At 44.0% G+C, this 20561-nt stretch overlaps 1 protein-coding gene across 4 annotated transcripts in view; it reads left to right on the top strand.

Annotated features, from left to right (window-relative positions):
• Nucleotides 1–20561, top strand: part of CACNA2D3 (calcium voltage-gated channel auxiliary subunit alpha2delta 3) — a 790850-nt gene that overhangs the window by 590555 nt on the left and 179734 nt on the right. For all 4 annotated transcript variants that reach the window (XM_036219353.1, XM_036219351.1, XM_016156350.2 and 1 more), the window contains one exon: nucleotides 2654–2728. In XM_036219353.1, the coding sequence (XP_036075246.1) occupies nucleotides 2654–2728 (75 nt within the window). The remainder of the gene's footprint in view (nucleotides 1–2653; nucleotides 2729–20561) is intronic.

The raw sequence follows: 20561 nt of genomic DNA, 5'->3' as shown, positions 1-20561 counted from the left end.
GAAACATTAGTGATTCCTTAGATCAAGAAGTTGGGGATGAAAGAGAGAAATAAGTCTAAGAATGATGCTCTAGTGCCTAACTTGGGAGTATGGGTGGGTGGTGGTGCCACTGACAGAGGAAGAGGAGCAGCACCATGGGGAAGAACCACGACAATGGACTGGGTGAGGCTGAGATGCCTGAGGGATACCCAAGTAGAGATGACCGATCCACAGTTGGATACTTGGATCTGCCACTGTGGGGACAGGCTGAGGTTGGAGCACACATCACATCAACAGCCTTCAGGTGGTTGCTGAACTTACTAGGGGAGAGAGCACTAAAGCGGAGGAGGGGCATTGGGGTAGAAACTTTAGAAAAATGAGTGCTTGACCAGTGGGTAGAAGATGGCAATCATATGGAAAGGAGCAAACCTGTGACTGTGGGGCCTGGAAGCTGAGGGAATAGTGACTGTAGAGGAAGAGGGGGTAGTTGGCCGATACAACCAGGAAGATTAAAGAGAGAGCTTTCTATAGAGTTTGCTAATTAGGAGGCCACTGGCAGCTGTAGAGAAAGGAATTCTGGTGGCATCTTGCCGGGTGGGTGGCGGGAGGTGCAGCACAGGGAGATTCTAGTAGAGTGAGGCATAAACGGGCAACGAGGAAGCAGAGATGGCCGTTTAACAATGAGGGTAGGACATTGGGTGGGAAGGTCAGCTCAGCCTCTTCTTCCCCTCATCCAGGGGAAGAGGCAGAGAGTTTCAGCTAGCTTTGTAGGATCTGTGCTCAATTCATTTTATTGTTTCCTGCTTCTTTCTTTACCTCTTTCTCCTTTCCCTACTCCTCTTCCCTCCATCCCAACCACCCTTCCACATATTTGTAACCACGTGGCATGACCTTGGCCATCATGGAACTTTTATTTCGGTATGGAGACTAAATAATTAAAAGCCTCGACTGATGCTTTGATTACTTATAATCCAGCTCACAAATAATTGATTATCATCATTTTGATAAGTGTTATACAAGAAAAGTAAAGGACATTAAGGAGCATGTGCAAGGAGTTCTACCTTCTTTTGAGTCTCACTTCACATAAGCAAACCAAGAACTGAAGTAATGTACATTAGAAGGCACTGACTATATTAGCTGACTATAAAATGTCATTTGTTTGGTTTAATTTTGAGTTCGAATTTCCAATCAAATACCACTTTTGCCTTTAATGGAAAAAGTCAAACTCTCCGAGTCCTTTTTGACCCCTCCAGTTTGTATTAAACTGGGACATAATAATGCTAATTAATGCAGTGTTGACTGCGTCTGACATTTTTCCAAGAGACGAGATGAAAGAGACGATATACATCTCAAAGGATAGGAAATCTCTGGTTTATCTTTCACAGCGTAATGAAATATACTTTTATCATTAGAGTCAAGTAGACTCTTATTAAAACTTGCTGTGCAAGGTAACGCCAGGAGAAAATGTCTGTTGCCCTTGACTACCACGTGCATATTTGCTTTATGTAATGCAAGGGAAACTTTTAATTGTCGGTGTTAAATTCTCTGAAGTTAATTTCACATCTCCTTGACATTAAGCTGAGAAGCAGACAGGGCCGTTCTTGGTTTATAAACTTTGTTGTCTGGATCATTTAATAGTATCATATTCGAGAATGTGAGCAGCAGAGGATTTTAAAGAAAAGTAATGGTGAGGGCTCAGATATATGAAATAACTCGTCTGAAAAAAGAGTTTTTTCTTCTCCTCTTTCAGTTTTCTGGCAATAGTGGGTTACATTTTCTTTCTTCAGAGAGAGAGAGATCAGTATGGGTTGTATGCCAGAGGCCATTTTAATACATGAATGATTTGTAGGTAAATTTATTGTAGCCAATGGGTGCAGTCAACTGTGTAATAGAAATATTGTCAAAAAGCCGGGATTATTATTTAAATAAGTGCAGTGTTAAATTTGATTACATACTTTTTAAAGCTAATAAAACATTTCATTGCTCTCAAACTATTTCCCATAGTCCCATTTAGTCAGAAAACATAAATTAAGTGAGGTTCTGCATAGAAAATTACCCAGGCTTTGTGTCGATGGAAGCATGCATGGAAAAGCTTGGCAGCCTCACAATTTAAAGACGAAAGGATATAAAAGGGGTTGGCAAGTTCCTATATATGCTGGGGGGTGGGAGTCATTTTTATCCTTGAAGAATTATAAAAAATGACTGCCTGGGAGAGTGCAGGCTTGAGATGGCCCAAGGGATGTGGAATTGTGGAAGCCTAGGTGGGAATCAGTGAAGCCCACGCTTTTCTTTTCTCAGGTAGAGAGAAAACAGGTTGATAGAATTCAGTTCACTTAGATATGGGGTCTTTCCAGAAACATTAGCCACTTTCTATTTTTTTTTTTAAATGTAATTGTTTTTGTTTTAAATAAATCAAAGTTAGGCCTTTGGGTGCCAACATGGGGATGTGACATTTTAAATTGTGCTATTTGCTGAGCTTATCCTGTGACAGGTCTTCATTTCCACCAAATGTCAAGGATCAGCGCCTTGCATTCATTTTAATGAAATGTTGTACTGATAAGGGTTATGAATGCCAAGTTTAAGCTGTAAATTACTAAATGTCGGGCTGCTTCATGCTTTGTGAATTCACCAGGGAGCAAGCTAATGAAGGTTTCTTTCTCGCTTCCTCTTACAGTTAGGGATTCACGGTTATGCCTTTGCAATCACAAATAATGGATATATCCTGACGCATCCAGAACTCAGACCACTGGTAAGAGAAATACTTCTGTGTTTCCCCTTTTATGATTTTAAGGTTTTCTTCAGTTTTTCAGCAATGACACTTTGTAGCAGTTTTCACTTTATAAGCTCATTTCACAATATTGTCTCTTAAAGTTTGTTTTAATAGTTTATAACTAGTATTTTGACATGTAATATATAAAGAATGCTGGATAAATACACTTGCTATTATGTTTTTATACATAAACCCATATATATCTATATATACTTATTTTTTTCACATCTCCCAATATATGGATTTTTTTAAAACTCTAGACCACTTGAAACATATAATAATATATACCTATATATAACAATTTGTCTCTCATGCTCCAACTGGAGACCAACTTATTGCAAGTTACATTTGATACAACAATTTAGACCCAGAATCCCTGGGATTTGCCCCCAGATTACATTGCCTAAACCCAGTGCGTCCTGTGTTGAAGGGATTCAATAATACTTTTTCTGTTTGATTGAAATGGTTGAGATTTTCTCCATTTCCTACCTAAGCCATATCCAGTAGCATTGTTTGGTGACCTGATATGTGATTTGACCTTCTTTCAGCATCATTTTCACTTTTTCTGAGGTAGGTGAGGTTAGGCCAAATCTAGGACAGTTTATGGTAGCATTGTCCACCCCGATCCCTGGGGAGAGGCTGCTGAGAGCACGGTGCAGAGGAGGATTCCGAAGGGCAGCCGAGCTTGTCAAACAGGTGGCCCGGGTCCTCTGACAGCCACTCCTGTGGATGCTGGAGGGGCGTTGGTAGTGTGTGAGCCATGCGTTTGCTATTCCTGGATTAGGTGCAGTGTGTTGAATAAAGGACATCCGCTTTCGGTCTGTGTGTATTTCACTAATTTTAAAGAATTTATAGGAGTATAAAGAGTAATACAGTAAATTCTGCTTTTGAAAGTTAAGAATGTTAAGAAAGTGTAGGTTGTTTTCTATAGCAATACACACGCACGCGCGTGCACGCGCGCGCACACACACACACACACATTCACACATGCACATCCACCCCACACACCTTTTTCTCTTTCATTGAAATTAGAAAATAACGGCAGTGTCTGCTATGCAAATGTTTATTGGAGAAGCATTGTGGGGACCAGTTTACGTCTTGCTTGAATCATTGTTTAGAAAAGTTCATGTTTGAACTCCATCACCATCCAACTTTGCTCTAATCGCCCTGGTATTGATGGAGTCATGGCTACATCATGTGGATCCCATATGCATGCTTTAAGATGGGAATTATGGTAATATTTGATTTCAACCGTCTTTTTATCAGAAAAGCATTGCGTTAACTAGGTGTCTAACTTCAGATGTAACTAAGAATCATTGAAAAGTCTGATTGAAAAAGCTACGAGCCTTTTAAGGACATTTAAGTCTAAAAACATTGTTAAGTGTAGAAACTTGGCACTTTACTCATTTCCAGGCTGCCCAGTTGGGATTCTCTGTTGGGAGTGGCAAGAGTTATGTTTGGTAGGAGCTGAGCCTGGGCTCTTAGCGCTTATTTATTCCAAGTTTGGAGTAGAACAGAGTAAATGAAACAATCAAACCTGGATCTTCTGCCAGTAAGTGAATTAGCTTCCTATTTATCAGCTTTTAAAGAAGGAATGAAATGGAACCAGATGTCAGAAGTCACCAAGGTACTTTCCCTCTCTCTGCTGCAATGGAAATGAACCCTCCCATCTGCACAGTCAACTCATGTCTTTCTGATCTTTTATATCATCTGGTCATGCAGAAAATGGTCTTTTTGCAAGTAATTTATCTGATGCACTTTCCAGAGCCGTAGTCCCTGAGAGGACAACCAAAAGGCTTTTAGAAAAACAGTCCAACCACTCAACACCGATCAGCTCCTGACAGTGCAAATACTCACAGATACAAGTCGTTTCTGTTCTCACCATTGAAATTTACTGAATGATTTCACCAAAAGTGGTAGCCTTGGTCAAATTCCCATAAATGGGAAGGCCCAAGCAAATGCTTCATATCTCATCTGTGAGAACCCAAACCAGATGAACCATTTTGCTATTGATTTGTGATAAGAACATAAGAAATGACCAGGCCTTTATCTGCCTCTGACTCTAAGGCCTTAAGATCTTTAGAAAAGGTTTGGAGTGATGCCCACCATTGAGAATTACATGAACTGACCCATCTGAATGTGGTCAATAAGTGGATACTGACTCTGCCTTGAGTTTTGTATTATCTTCCTGGGAAAAAGACAGCATTGAAGTGGAAGGAACTTGACTTCAGTCACACACAGGTCACCCTTGACTCCTACTCCTGCTACATCCCAGCTTTGTGACTTTGGGCAAGTCACATAGCCTCTCTTGCATCATTTTCTCTTGTAATCCTGCCATAACCATAGTGTGTAAGTCACTGCTTGGTCATTAGAGTAAATGGGGTAATGCCAACAAAGAGCCTCATGTGACAAAGCAAGCCCGAGGACCCCATGTGGACAGTGGGTGTTAACCGAGCACCCTGTTCGTGCTATGCTGGCTTGATTGTTCTGAGCTCAGCTGCCATAAAGGTTGGTAGGACATGGTGGTGGTGGATGCTCACGGAGGACCTAAGGAACGCTTTTTGATTATTTAGTTGGTTGAAATTAGTGTGATAAACACTGATGAGGTATCATGTACACACACACACACACACACATACACACACACACACACACACACAGAGGAATGAACAGATACAGAGTCCTTGAAATCATGCAATCTGCATGCAATTCTAATTTTAGTCTGCCGTCAACTTAGTCTCCGAAACCTTGGCTAAACCTGTCTGTGCCTGTCTGTCTCTCAGCTCCCTTCTGTCTCTCTCTGTCACCATACACACACAGCACGTACACACATACACTCTCAGTTTTCTTGGCCAACTCCAGTCTAGAAGGCAGACAACAACTGTACTGTAAGGTTCTCGGTGAGCCCTACCATGTGAGGGAATCAGCGTTGTTAGTTTTTAAAGAAGCAGTAAGAATAATACTAGAAGCTGCAGTAACTGAAGAAAGACCATTAAGAGCCAATCGACATGGCTGGAGTACTCCTGACTCTGGCGTGTACATTTGTTCATCTATGTTTCATTCAATTGAACAGCAAAAGCAGAAAACTTCTTCTCTCCCTCCGTTTCACCACCAGTCCACTCAGCACATAATAGGGACCCTGGAGATGAGTGGATTAAGGGATCCTCCAAAGCCACTGTTCTCACGTTCTCTTATTTGAGCCCTTTGGGATAAAGTAATTTGTGAGTTTCTCCTGGAAACCTGGTGCCTGCACTGGACATGACGCGGCCTCACGCATCGTTAAGGACAGCCAGCTGCCAGCAGCTTCCTTAGCTAGCTGAGGATTCAGGCAGGGAATCCTCATTCAGACCTGCCCGCCTTCCCCCAAGCCCAGCTACATAATCAAATCCTTATTATAAATGCACGTTCCCCTCAGTTTTGGCCAAGGCTACCAGATTAGCACCTTGGGTGTGAGTATGGGGTTATGGCCAGTGCGAGAGGATGAAGCAAGCTCACTTAAAAATTCATATCCTCTCTCCATCTACCACTGAGATTGTTTCTGCCCCTGCAGCCAGAAGAAAGAGGTGGGTTTCTCTGAAGCATAATACCAATATTTTTCTAATTTGTCCAATAAAACCTTTCCCCTGAAACTTAATGTTTGCCTTGATTTTATCCAGTATTTTCTTTAATCTTGTATGATTTGGGTATGAATCATGAAGTGTCTCCAAAAACATCTCAGATGCAGGGGACTTACTCAGCAGACGTGTTTTGGTTTAATTGACAAAATTGCTAGCGTAATACTTTTCTGTCGATAATTGGACTACCCTTAGCCTCTTCCCAAGTGTTTCTCAACCCTTACTCTATCTTTGCCACTGCCTCTCTACTTTTGGTAGACTGACACTGATTCCGCATTTGTCTGGTGTCTGGTGTGCTGGGTCCTGTGTCAGACTGGAGGCTGGTGTAGCCATCTTCGAGTAGACTGTGGGCCTCTCGGGGCTGGGGGCCAGTACCTAGTCTCTGGGTGGGGGACGGGACGACAGCAAGAGGGATTCAAGCCTGACCTTGAGGAATGCTTTTTGAGTAGTTACTGAACATCTGGAAATTTTTTCTTGGTCTCTACCAGTCTTTAACATTCAGGTTAAAAATATTTCAAAGTATAGTTACTTATAGTTACTGTCTAGATTGATTTCTTTCATACTTTATTCTTCCCATGTCTTTGAGAACTTTATGAATTTTTCTTAAAATGTGGAACCCTGAATATGTCCCTTTTTCTTTTGTCAAACGGCATCAAAGGAGATAAGACTGGAAAGGTGCCACCTTTAGCATGATCTGATTTTTTAAGAATATATTTTGGTGATACATATCCTGCTCTGTTTTAGAAGAAAGGGACATTTGAGTTGATTTCCTTCCCCAAGGAAGCCTGGAATGTGGGCTTGGTCAAATCACCAAAAGAACACAAAGAAGGCCCCCTTCCAGAAGCCACAGGACAGGCAGGGCTCCACCGAGGAGCCTGAGGCAGGCAAAATCTAGGACTTGTTTCCACGAAGCCCATGTTGACATCTGCCAAAAACTGTTTGTTCTGTCTGTAAGCCCAGAAGATGGGGAAGGATGCCGGCGGGTTTCTATTCTGGATGAAAATTTGCCTGTCACATGGGCCATTGGATGTGGTAGTGGATGAGATAGGAAGTGGGGCTAGTGGAGAGAAATCTTCGTTTATTCCTTCACTGTTTGCCGAATGTCCACTATGTGCAAGGCCTGAGCAAGCTGCTCGGAGTGGTCACAGAGATGTGCCCCATCTCAGAGAACTTGAAATCTAGTATGATGGATAAGATCAAATGCTTAGGGAGTATAAGTAACTATAGACACCACCAGGGAAAATGCATTTTTGTATGTTTGTTTGTTATTGTTGGTCTTAGTATATTCTTTTAACATTCTTTGCTTTCTTTTTCTGTGACAGGCACTATTTGAAGTGCTTTACATATGTTAAAGCTTTTAATCATTAACTCATTTAATAGCACGCCTAGGATAAAGGTGCCATGCAAAGGCTCAGAGGCTCAGGGAAGGGTGTGTGTGGAAAATGAGGCGAGAAGTCCCCTGGAATCAATTGTAGCAACTGTGAGTGACAGGCTGAGGAACCAGGATTCTCTGTGACAAAGGCAGATATCCCCATGTTGCTACAGGAAGTTGAGGCACCCAGCGATAAGGCTGTGAGGTGACCCAGAAGTGCCAAATTCACTGTTACATTGGTTGATTCTTCAGGAGAGGGGAGGCAGTGTGGTTGGAGGGTGGGCGTGACCAAGAGGCCTGGTCACTGCAGCCACACAGATGAATGACAGGGTCACCTCTGGACGATTATAGTTAGAATCTGTCTAGACTGGCACCGTCCAGTAAGAATATACTGTGATCCAGAAACATAAGATGTCCATGAAATTTAAAATTTTCTACTAGTCATATCTAAAAAAGTAAAAAAGAAACAGGAGAACGTTCAGTTTAAGAATATATTTTATTTAAACCAATAAATCCAAAGGCACATTGTTTCAACATACAATCAACATAAATATTGATGAGATTTTTTACATTTTCTTCATGCTAATCTTTGAAATCCGGTGTGTATTCCACACCCACAGCATATTCAGTTGTGACCGGCCACATTTAAGGTGCTCCAGAGCCGCGTGTAACAGCACAGGTCTAGAGTGTGACCAGACACTTTGGACCCTTCTAGGGAAAATGGATTGATTGTAGGACCTCTTCTTTCCTAAGTGGATTAGAACGAACTTCACCACCACCACCACCCCTCACTTTTCCATCCTGGGAGTCTGTGCAAACAGCTGGTGGCTTCTTAGCCTCCTCCACTGTAGCCGTGGCCCCTCCCTCCCGGGCCGTGGCCTCTCTGGGAGTGAAAGTAGGGAGTTGTCCACAATTCAGGGCACAAGTCAGTGACCAGGGCAGATGACCTCCCTGGTTTGGTCGCACATCTCTGGCTATTTCAGCAATGTGGGTTCAGTCCTAAACCATGTAGATTTCCTAAACCAAACTGTGGGGCACGAGCCAACAAGCAGGAACCGTTAGCCACATTGGGTGAGCCTGAGCTGTCAGGTTTCCTAATTCAGAATATTCAGACGCCCAAACCATTTCTCTTGTTCTGTAAAACTCTGGTTAACTCTTTGAAGAGTTCAAATTCTACAGATAACTAGGTCATCTTCCTAACCTATTACAGAATCTCTGACTCCCTCTGGGATTCCATGTTGTTGCCATTCCGGCCACTGGCTTTCCACAGCCTGAGCTCTGTCTAATGTCACCAGCCTTTTCTCTGTCACTCTTTGATTGTCCCTGCCCCACTCTAAATGATGATTCACTTTTCCGTGCCCTTTTGCTATTGCCCTTTGGGTTACAGATAGACCCTTGCAGAAGGCCATTGAATACACAGATTGACAGACACATGGACATGCTAATAACTATTCTTATACCATACTCCTCTCATGTGGGTCGAGTGGACATTCCTTTGGGTACCTGTAAATGTATGTTAACTGTTAAGTGGACAGTGCATATCAAACACCAATTTACATGGGAGCTTGAAAGGTAGGGGCATTGTTAGGATCCTTATCAAAGTCCAACGACTTGGCTCAAGCAATGCGCCATGGGAAGAGACTATAGAATTTCAAAAAATTTGATTTGAAGTTTGTTTTTTTGATATGACATTTAAATATGATTTTTATACACAGATCCTTAATTATGTAAGGGCTTGCTTCTGTCGCACATATCTTATAGTCTTCTTTTTTGTATAATTCATAGACCAACAATGTTTCAATTAATTTTCCTTCACCTCTTTCTCCTATCCACAACTTCTCAATGCAAATGTGAAGGGTTCTTTTTAGTTCAACAGGTGTGGGTGTAGCCACCACTAGTGGCTTTTTCTGGACCCCTCCCTGACCTCAGCCATCCACATGTCCAGTTGGACACAGTGTGGCTTCCCTTAGCATTTAGAGAAAACCCCAAACTCCTGGCCTTGATCCCAGTGCCTCACTAGATCTGGCTGCAACTCTCTGATCTGCCTGAGCTTGTGGGGCTGCCCACGATGCTCTCCTGGGCTCCAGCCACACTCCGGTCCTTTTGTCCATTTCTCAGAAATCTTCCTGCTTCAAATCCTTATGCCTGCTCTTCTCTCTACCTGGAGTCTTGTCCCAGATCCACCTGTGACTGGCTCGTTCTCATCCTCCATGTCTCATCGCAGGTGTCACCCCTGTAGAGAAGTGTCCTGCTCCCTGACCAAAGGAGCCACACTCCTCTGTCACCTCCCCTCCCCTATCATGTCCCCTGCTTTAGTTTCCTTGGTTCACATACCACTTTTGGGAAATGTCTGTGTGTTCAGCCTCCCCCCACCCCCCTATTGTCCCTTGTGAATTCCTGGAAGTTTGCTGCTGCATAGAGGAGGTAGTCAGTAAATATCTATTGAATGATTTTGATGATGTTTGATGGATGCTGATGACTAAATGTCTGGGTACCAATTTCCTACAGTAAATGAGAAGTGCAGGTGCCACACGTTCACTCGTGAAACATTTATTGAGTCCTTGCTATGTCAGGTGCAGAAATTGAAGCATATGCAATTGGTCAATACCTCCTTTCTTTCTCTCTCCCCCTCTGCCCCCCTGCTTGCCTGCAACTGATCATCAGATGTTCCTTGAGTCAAGCACTATGCTAATTAATGGAGATGTAGAAGCGGGTAGAGGAATGTCTGCACAAGAAACTCACTGCACAAAGCAAGAGTTCCCTGACAGGCACAGGGGCCAAGAAGATCTATGGGATTATATGAGAAATGTCTGCTTTTCTCCAGCAGGGGAGGCTTGTAATGCAGGAGGGCTTCCCAGAGGAGGTGGCATGCATAACAAGTACATCCAGTCCATTCTGGGGGACATTTCTTCCCACTCAGCAGGGCTTTTCTCCAAGACTTCCTCAGGCCATACATTCTGCTATCCGCAGCCTGTAAGGGTGTACTGAGGGGAGCTAGCATCATTTACAAACCTTTCTGTGGCTCCCAAATACTGAAATCACTTCTTAGCTCCTTCGCCCTCTATTCAGGCTGCTGATGAACTGGAGGAGACTTTCCAGTAGGTGGCGCCCGGGCACTGCCATGTGCCTGGTCCCAAGTATGCTGTCCCTGCCAGCACACATTCCCTGAACAGAGCCCAGGCGACTCCAACTTAGGCCTGGTCTGAATCCATCCAGTTTAGTTTAAAAGAAAGAATTAACGGATGCTTAGTAAATGTATCTGCTCAGAGGAGTGTGTTCTCTGAGAAAAAATAAACAAGACTGTGTGACCCCCACAGAGTGAGCCTGTTCTTTTTGAAATACATCATTTGGCAAAAGAGAAAACAGAGCCTTGCATGCTTTCCTCTTGATGAAATTGTTGAGGGCACTGTTTGAATTGCCCTGGTCTGGACATGAGGGAAAGGATTGCAGCCCTTGGCTGGGAACACTTACACCTCCTGAGTTTGGGGATTAAGCAAGCTAATGGGGTGCCTGGATTTCTGCTGGTGGGGAGCTCCACTCTGTTCTGTGAACCTCAACATCCTCTTGGTCCCCAAGTTCTGTGACTGGGTGTATGTTTAGCACTTAGGGCATAGATGAAGTTTAGCAGATCGTGGACTAGCAGTAAAGATGAGACTGTTACTAGGGAATTAGGAGCCAGGCTCCATGCTGAGCACGCTTGAATGCTTTGCCTCCTTATATCCTCAAAGCATCCTGCGTGTTAGTGCTGATCTCAGAGAGGTTAACTGTTGCCTAGCCCAGGGACTGTGTCAGTCAGTCAGAAAGTAAATGGGTCAATCTTCAGGGTCGGGGGGAGCAGAAAAGATGACTCTGGACGATGTCATTTTTCATAAAATAAAACCTATTCAGTTTAAAGAACTTCCCTTAATTCTGAAACTGTGTTATAAGCTTCTTTTACAAAATGAAAGTCGGGCTGGAGAGCCTCCCTCCACTGCTCCAGGCAGTTCCCCCCTTTCCCTCTGCTCTGTGCCGGGCACGCAGACCCATGTGGAACACAGCAGGGTCTCCTTTGCTCTCCGCTGTGTGTGGGGTTTGCTCCTGGCGACATGCACAAGGAAGGGGAAGAGGAAAGTGGGGTCGGTGTATGTTCAGCCCTGTGTCCTCTGGGACTGACCGCACACAATCGAAAGCCACATAGCCTCCCTTGCTCCGCGGCTTTCTCTCTGTGGGCTCCTGTGACTGCTCCTTCCTTTGTCCCTTCATGCAGGGTGGGAGAAAGGGCCCCACCGCTTCTAGCCTCAGGGTATTGCACCACGTTTTGTAGTTTTCTGCACCCGACCCACCCGTTACAATAGCCTCTTTATTAAACTTTTCTTAATTAGCCAGCTTGACTATGCCATGTGCTTCCTGCTGGGGCCCTGACTGATACAAAGGTAAGAGTAGATAGAAGGTTTCTTTTTCTTAAGTCCTTACTCCACTAAGAAAGGAGAGGAAGAAGAAAGGAAAGAAGGGAGAATGGAAGGAAAGAGGAAACATGAAAAGGAAAGGGAAGCAAGAGAGGGAGGAAGGAAAGAGGAAGGGAAGGGAAGGGAAGGGAAAAGGCAAGAGCAAGAGCCCCTCCATCAGTGTATTTATTTACACTTCTCTCAATATCCCTTTTGTTTAAGTGATTAATAATTGGTATTGTTGCTTACAACCAGAGTAGCCTGGCTTATATACCCATGAGATCCCCAGGTCTGAACACCACAGCTGGGTGGGGCTCTGGCCCCTGCTCTTAAGGAGCTCGCAGCCTGCACCTCTTCCCTCTCCCTCCCCACAAAACTTTCTTCTCCACCCTGCCCCGCCCCCACATCCAGAGGATTCTCTCTCATCCCACCAGGTTTCCTGCTCAGACCTTGGAGCTTGGACTGTACACTACATTATAGAAATATACCTTGATACATATGCCCCCTCACTGCACTGCAAGCAATCTGAAACATTGAACAGATTGTGTTTTGTTCACCCTGTATATCCAGAGCCTGGTGAGGTACCTAGCAGAGGAAAAGGAATAATAAATAAAATGGGGAGAAAAGATCCATGTATAGGAAATTGATCACACGATGACAGTATATTATGAAGGACCAGAGTAGAAATACTGAAAAGAAGTGGAATTTATAAAGCAACGTGGTGTCTAACTGTGGAAGGGATGGCTGGAGAAGGCTGCAGGGAGCTGGTTGGCAGCCTGTAACCTTGAGGTCACGTTGTGTGACCCAGTCCAGCACAGTTGGGAGCAGCAAAGAGCCCTTCAGGCACCTGGATGAGTAATTGTAACTTGCTCATTCTGGTACTTCCAGAGTCCTCCCTCCTTCCTGCCTTATCTTACCTCCTTCTCTCTTTCCTTCCCTCTTGTTTCCTTCTTCCCCTTCCTCCCTCTCTCTCATTCCCTTCCTCCCACTGTTCCATTTCTCATCTGGCATGTATTTATTGAACACCTCTCCTGTGCCTGGCACTCAATTAGATGCTAGGGAATCGAGTGAGGAAACAAGACAGGCATATTTTCCCATTCATTTGGTATTTGCAATCTCATGGAGAAGATATGTTTTTATAAAGCTCGTAAGTTAACAAAGTTTTACACATTTTGGGTAAACTCTCCAAAGGAAACAAGGATCTGAAAAAAAAAAAAAGTAGGGAGAGGCACGTTGCTTAGTTGGATGATCAGGGAGAACCCTTCTTAGGGATGACATTTTAAGTTGAACCCTAAAGCCCTGAAGGAGGAAAAAGAAATTGCCATGCCGAGACTGTGGAGACTGGTTCAGGCAGAGGGCACAGTATATGCAAAGCCCCCGAACCATGGGAATGTTCAGTCCGTCGCGTCCAGAATCTGTCAATAGATTTAGGACAGACTTCCAAAGGACAGGGAGAGTGACTTGAGGCTTTACTGATAAATTCCTATTTGGGCATATGCTTACTGAATCAGTTGCTGTTGATGCCCGCCTATGTTTCCTTGGCCCACCCCATTTCCACAAACACCAGCCTGGCTTGTAGCTGCCAGCACTGACTGAAGACCTGCTCTGTCTTCCAGAGATTACTCCTCTCGGGTGTGCAGCAGGCCAGATGTGCCAGGATTAGCATCCCTCCACCAAAGATCGGTGGGCACTCCCACCTCACAGGTGGGATATCTTGAGATGCCTGCTCCACACTGGCTCCAAAGCCCCCAGTGGGATTCAGCTCCCATTGTCTGCAAGATGCTCCGTGATGCACCTGTGTTGGCTGTCTGCTCTTCTCTATCTCTGAGCCATTTTGCCATGTCCCTCTAGGCATTTCCTGGGACCCCATTTCAAGTAAAAACCTAACCCTTGAATCCTGGTCTTAGGGTCTTCTTCAGAGAGGACTCAAGCCAAGACACCTGTGGACTGATATTCCTTTGCAAAAATTACTTTGCTCTAGACTAGAGCTTCAACTACAGTCCTCTGTGCACCCACACAGACCTTTGATGGCATCAGACACATTTTCCATTCTATGTCAGGCCCCTGCACATGTTTTCACCTTTCCCCAGCGTACTTGTGGAATCCACATTTGCACTTAGAAGTACCAGGGAGGTACCAGGGAGGACTGGCTTTCTGCCGTTAATAATCAGGAGGGTATCTTAGGAAATTTGGTTTACACATAGGATTCTCTGCTGCTTTATTATTTGGCAGAAGGGTTTGATGAGGACAAAGCTATTCTTTTCACTGGACACACTCTGACCTTTGTTTTACTAGATTAATTTCATATCTACAGTGCCCCATCTTGGATGATGAATTAGCAATAAAAAGCTCATCAAAATGTAATTACATGCAATGTGTTGAATAATGATCTCTTAAAAATTCCTATAGATTTGTCTGCACCTCCTTCCCCTCATGGGGGAAATGAGCCTCAGCTGCTAGCTACTAGCCCCGGCTCAGGAATGCAAACCCTAGCCTTGTTGTGAGGCTGAGATGGGAGAGCTGGCTTCTATCATTGCCCAGTGTCATCTAATTGATCGATTGCTTTCTCCATGTGATTCACATCTTTATATAATTTAAAGGACCATCTCAACGGAGGTAGGAATACACAGGAAGTGGAAGCTCAAGGCAGAGTGAAACCTTCCCTTCCATCTGCAGCAGCCTGTTAGGGGGAGAGAGTTATTAATTAAAATGTTAACTGCCCAGACAATAGCAGGCCGACTAGCATGGAGAAGTCCTGGGAAGGGAGCATTAAAGTTTCATAACTATAAATTCCAGGGAAGTTTGTTCCTCCTTGAAATAGGAATACAGAGCCATCTGCATCAAAGAGGAGATCTGACGGAGTTGCTAGAGTGACATTAGGCTTCCCCGGGGCCCCCAGACTTATTTCTCTCCAGAGGGTTGGACTTGGACTGGGAGAAAACATAGCCTTACGCTCAGTCTATTGAAGAGCCCTGTAAAAACTACAGCTGGGGCTGACAGCACAATATTCAAATGATTCCAACAGTGTAAATGCCCGCACTCATTTGAATAACTGAAGAATTCAGTCATTTGAATGCCAATGATTATTCCTCCAGGAGTTTACATTTTAGAAAGACAGTGCATCTGAATCCCCATGAGAGCATTAAATTGCTATCTAATTAGCAGTCCCAAATTATATATATTTAAAAGATAATTAAAGGTTTGAAGGCTGTTGGAATAACTGGTTATACATTTAAATGAATCACTAGAAATTTGTTAGTAATGTGTGGAGTTTTCTTTTATTTCTTGCTTCCTTCTTTGAAGTTCAGTAGACCCAACCTCTTGGGGTTAAGTCTGGTAGCAGTAAGATAAAGGCAGCTGTTTTTAATTATTGCAGCTCAGCCCTCCAAATAATTATAAGCAGCTGTCATTTTTACATAATCCTAAATGATAAGACTCAAAGAATGCAAATAAAAAGGTTGAGACTATGGGTTTTGGGGCACCACACCCTGACTGACCGCTGCACTTCAGTGAGGAGGTACCCAAGCCATCTTCACTGCTCTCCTGACTCTGCCAGAGGCACACATTTGCGAATATACTTCCCAGGTGCCATTTCCATACTCTCTGTGAATGTTTGCAGGGCAAAGGGAATATTGGTGAAAGAAAGTTTGACTGAGCTAGGCAGGGCATTGGCGGGAACGTCTCAATCTTACTTATCCCTTTCTTCTTGGGACCGGGTCCACCCCTGCCCTTGCCTTAATCCCTGTCCCCACCATACCTACACAGTCAATGGCATGATAGAATGCACTGAATAGCTGGTATTTCTTTGGACTGTGGCTGAAGATTTCATAGGATTGAATGCTGTAGTGCACCAGCTGGCCAAAGCTAGAAATCCCAAATGACAGGCTAACCTGCCAGCCTCAACCCAGGCAGCTCTGAGTTCAAGTTTGAAATTCAATGCTTTCTGTGCCTGCTGCTCCCTGGGATGGCGGAGTTCTCCTGAGGAAAAAGAAAAGGGACAGTGACCACAGCCACAAAACTTCTCCCATTTGGACGCAGTGACTGTGAAACCAGAGTCCAACAGACAAAGGCACTTACTTCACTCAGGCAGAGCTGAGGCCAGTCTCTGCTCAAGAAACACATCTAGAGCATGATGATCCTCTAGAAGGAAAACACACACACACACACACACACACACACACACACACACACACTCACTCACTGCAAATTAATTCAAACCCCCTCAGGCAAGGAATGCTCAAGGCAGATTTAAATTGAGACGGGCCTGCTCGGCAGAAATGTGCCCAAGCAGAAGGGATTGCCCAATGAGCTAAGCTGAATTTCTTGAAGATGGGAAGGATAAACAGGTGAAAGAGGAGAAAAATCAGGTAGAGGATTTATCTGGGACATTCAGAAGCTGACAGGCATCACAGAGTATTGTTGCCTCTCCCCATTGAAGAAGTGTAGGGATTTCAGAAACGTATCCTGGGTACTAAAATCAGTTAAGATATTCTAATTCTCCCAAATACCTGCTTCTCTCCAAAAGCCTCCCCGGAAGAGCCCGAGTTTCTAGTTACACTCCAAGAAGAGGGTTTGCAAGTGACTGGGAAGGGAGAAAGTCTCCCAGTACTGCAGCAGGGTTAAGAGTACTGTGGGTTGGACACTCCTTAAATAAAGCCTATTTCTCCAGGCTCAAAAAGTAATTTATATATATATAAAGAAAAGATTCCTTTGAGAGTGAATTCAAAACTCAGCTCTGCTCAATGTGAAGCTACAGGGAGCTGGTCAATGATGACAACAGGTCACCTGTGCCCTGCCAGGACACATCTCAGGCAGGTACTAGGCAGCACCCTCAGGTCCACAAGCACACGTTTCCCCACAGAGCGGGGCAGCTTCTGAGGCCAGATGCCTGGGGTCAACCTTAGCTCTGCCACTATCAGCTCTGTGACCTTGGACAAGTTACTCAACCTCTCTGGACTCAGTTTCCTTCACTGAAAAATGAGGACAAACATAGTGTTTATTACTGCATAGAATTGTTATGAGGATTAAATGAGATCATGTTCATAAAGTGCCTGGTACAGGCCAGGCACGTAGCAAGAGTTTTACATGTGTTTATTAAGTGAGTATGCATCCTGATTTTTTCCTTTACTCTCTCATTCATCAAATATTCATGGAGAACCTACTCTTTGCCAAGCAGTCTCCTAGGCACTATAAGTTTGATTCTGAACAAGAAATAGCCTCTTTCCCAAAGATGCTTGGGACCTAGTCAGGGAGAAAAGCAAGTAAGCATCTGATTTGCAGTCCAGTGTGATGAGTGTGGGGTAGCTACCACAGGAGGCTGAGGAGGATGCGGGAAGGACCTGAACTGACCCTGGACAGGCCAGTGAGGAGTTCCCAGTGGAGCCGACGTCTTGGCTGAGTCCTGAGGGGCCACTTGACTTTGAGTTGGGGTGAAGAATGTTGGAAACAGATGGAGTGGTGTCTGCAGAGGCCTGGGGGCAAGAATGATCATGAAATTTTTAGCAGCTGGCTCAGCATATCTGGGGAGTATGGTGAGAGGCAGGAAGTGGTGAAAAAGAGTCCAGAACGGCGAGCAGAGTCAGAGTGATCGGAACCTGTGACATTTTGGAATGTTGGACATCACCCTACAGGGCGTGAAGAGACGTGAGGATTCCAGACAAAACAGTGATCTGATCTGACGTTGGTAGCAGAAGAATCTGCCCAGTTGAACCCTGGAGAATGGACTAGAGGTGTAGCATCTGGGCAGAGATACTTAGAAACTCTCACCCTCATCAAGGGGAAAGATAATGTGGTGGCTGACACTAAGTTGGTGGCAAGAAGGTTGGAGAGATGTGATTCAATTTCAAGAGATACTTAGCTAGAAGCAATGGACGTGGTAGTTTGCTGAGCCCCATCTGTTTTGCCAGGCCTACTGGCCTCTTTCTCTGATTAGCTTTGCCTGTTCCAGTTTCTGCACACGTATCTATGATCACAGACAAGTATGACCCAAAGGACTCAGTCAGCCTTACCAGGGAACCTTTGGTTTTCCTCTGAGTCATGAGTGACATCAGAAGTCTCTTGGGGTTAGTCAGAGCAGCATATATCCAGAAACATTCTTTAAAAGATATGTCAGTAGAATTGAAGATCACACACACAAAAAGTATCAAAACTAAACATTTTGCTTGGTCATCAGTCCAGTTGTCTGGATGGACCAATGATGAATGATAACGTGTTGAGTTTGGTGATCAGCTCATGTCTAGGGCAGAGGGCAGATGGGTTGAAAAGATGGTCACATCCACGTTTATGCTACGAAGCCCTGTGTTCTCAGGGAAATGCAAACAAAGGCCACCCAGAAGAAAAAGGAGAGACTCTAGCTGGAAGGATCAGAGAAACTTTCATGTAAGATGTGGCCACAGAGATGGATCCCTTCATGTCTTCTCCTCCTTCACGAGTATCTATAATAATTGTAGCAGAAGAAGAGAAACAAAATAAAGCTGCCATGCCAAGCAGCACCTCTAAATAAAATTACGTGCACACACACACATTCACGCATGCACAAATGATGAAGGGGCAGCAGTCTGATGTAGGTCAATACTGTTACAAGCATAAACCAGGGTCAAGGGTAATGACAGCTGGCTTAAAAGTAAGGATTCCTTTCCCTCTTTTCTGCATCTCGCTGTTTACTTCACTTGTAAATTCATTGCCAGCTTCCTGCCCTTCTTGTCATTTAGCACAAAAATTGGCAGTTGAGAGAGCTCTCTGTTTTGACTTCCATCCCTCCGTTCTGAGAAGTAAGACTAGAGTCCTTTTCTCTATGACAGAGCTGGAGAGGGGCATTGGGAATATTACTGACTGCAGGAGAAAACCTACAACAGAATAACACTCCCTACAGCATCACTCAAAGACTAACGTTTTGTGTCACTGTGTTGGTTGATACTATTTTCTGATTTCACTTGAGCGAAATTTATTATCTTTGCAGTTTCTAAACTGTACCCAATACTACCTCGTTTTCAAAACTGTCCAACAGTGTCCACATACCCATGGGTCTTTGATAGATAATTTCTCAAAGGAGTAATGCAAAATAAAGTTCTATAAATGCAAAAAAAAAAAAATGTTACTTGTCAGATGTCTCAGACATACTTTCAAATTGTAGAGGTTTTCCTTTTATCCTTGATATAATCTAACACCTCAGTGGTATCTGAAATCTTTATATGATATATGGAATATAATTGGAATATGGCATACATCTGTTCTCAAGAATTCAATGCAACTCTATTTGAAACTTTGAAATTTATTCCGAAGATAGTCATGCATCTAACCTTTACTCAGGAAACTTTAGAGAGGAATTTGTCTCAAAGTGTTCTAATTTGTCATCATAGCTGTCCCCAAGGAGCCCACGTGCATCTTTTTTTGTTTGTTTTTAGTATCCATATACTTGTTTCTTCTCTGCTGAAAGGTGGTCTTCTCCTAAGTCAGCAGGACTACAGAGGCCACTCCCCTTCCTGCATCAGGATCCCCTGTTCCCTGCTCCCTTCCTGGCACAAAAAGTTCCTCCCACCCCAACCACCCCTCATAGTTTTTATTTTTATGACAGGCTTACTGCTATAAGACAGACTGGCTTTTTGAGAATGGGAATTTAAATCCAGCCGCTGTGGAGGAAGCCATGTTTGACCCACAAAAATGGTGGCAGGGCTGGGCTGCCTCCTCCCCACACACAGTGTGTGTGACTCATGGAGACTTGGAGGACACTGATTGAGATAAAGGTCATTCGGGTTTTCAAAGCGGCCTGTTAATTGTTGTTTCTTTAAAAAATACCAAAGCTGTTTTAGTTTTACAGTGATCAAAAGGATTTTGTAATCACAGTAAGAGAGCACGTAGGACTTTTCATCTTTGAGACACTTAAAAACATTAATTAATAAGAGCATGGTACCTTTTAGAAAAGGGAAGAAGATTATTGTCTCAACTTGCCCAGTTGCCTCTCTCCCACCTTCCTGCTGCTTTTGGACACACCCTCATGGCCCTGTTTTCCTGCAGTATATCTGGGCTTCTCATCTTCCCATGAATGCAGAGGATTTCATCTCCTGGAATACAGACTCTTCAGAATTTCTCTCTTGGCATAACATCTATGCCATGCAGTCATGTGTCTTCTCTAAAAAAGTCTATTCTGGGGTGTCACACAAAGAGGCCAGCACAGCTTTCATGGAAATCATCGCTACAATGGTGTAACCAGGGTCTACAAGGCTTCTCTGGGGCCCTGAGTTAGATGCTGGTTACTGGGCAACACAGCATTGTACATTGGATGTGTGGCATGGTACCTCGCTCACCACACTCAGTATATTGTAGTTGTTCTTAACCTAGAACTGATTCTTGCATCCTTGGCCATCGAGGCCAGTTTCAGGGCAGCCCGAAGGAGTCTGCTGTTA

Source organism: Rousettus aegyptiacus, unplaced genomic scaffold (genome assembly GCF_014176215.1).
Source record: "Rousettus aegyptiacus isolate mRouAeg1 unplaced genomic scaffold, mRouAeg1.p scaffold_m13_p_4, whole genome shotgun sequence".
Taxonomy (NCBI): domain Eukaryota; kingdom Metazoa; phylum Chordata; class Mammalia; order Chiroptera; family Pteropodidae; genus Rousettus; species Rousettus aegyptiacus.
This window is presented reverse-complemented; position numbering and strand designations above follow the sequence as displayed.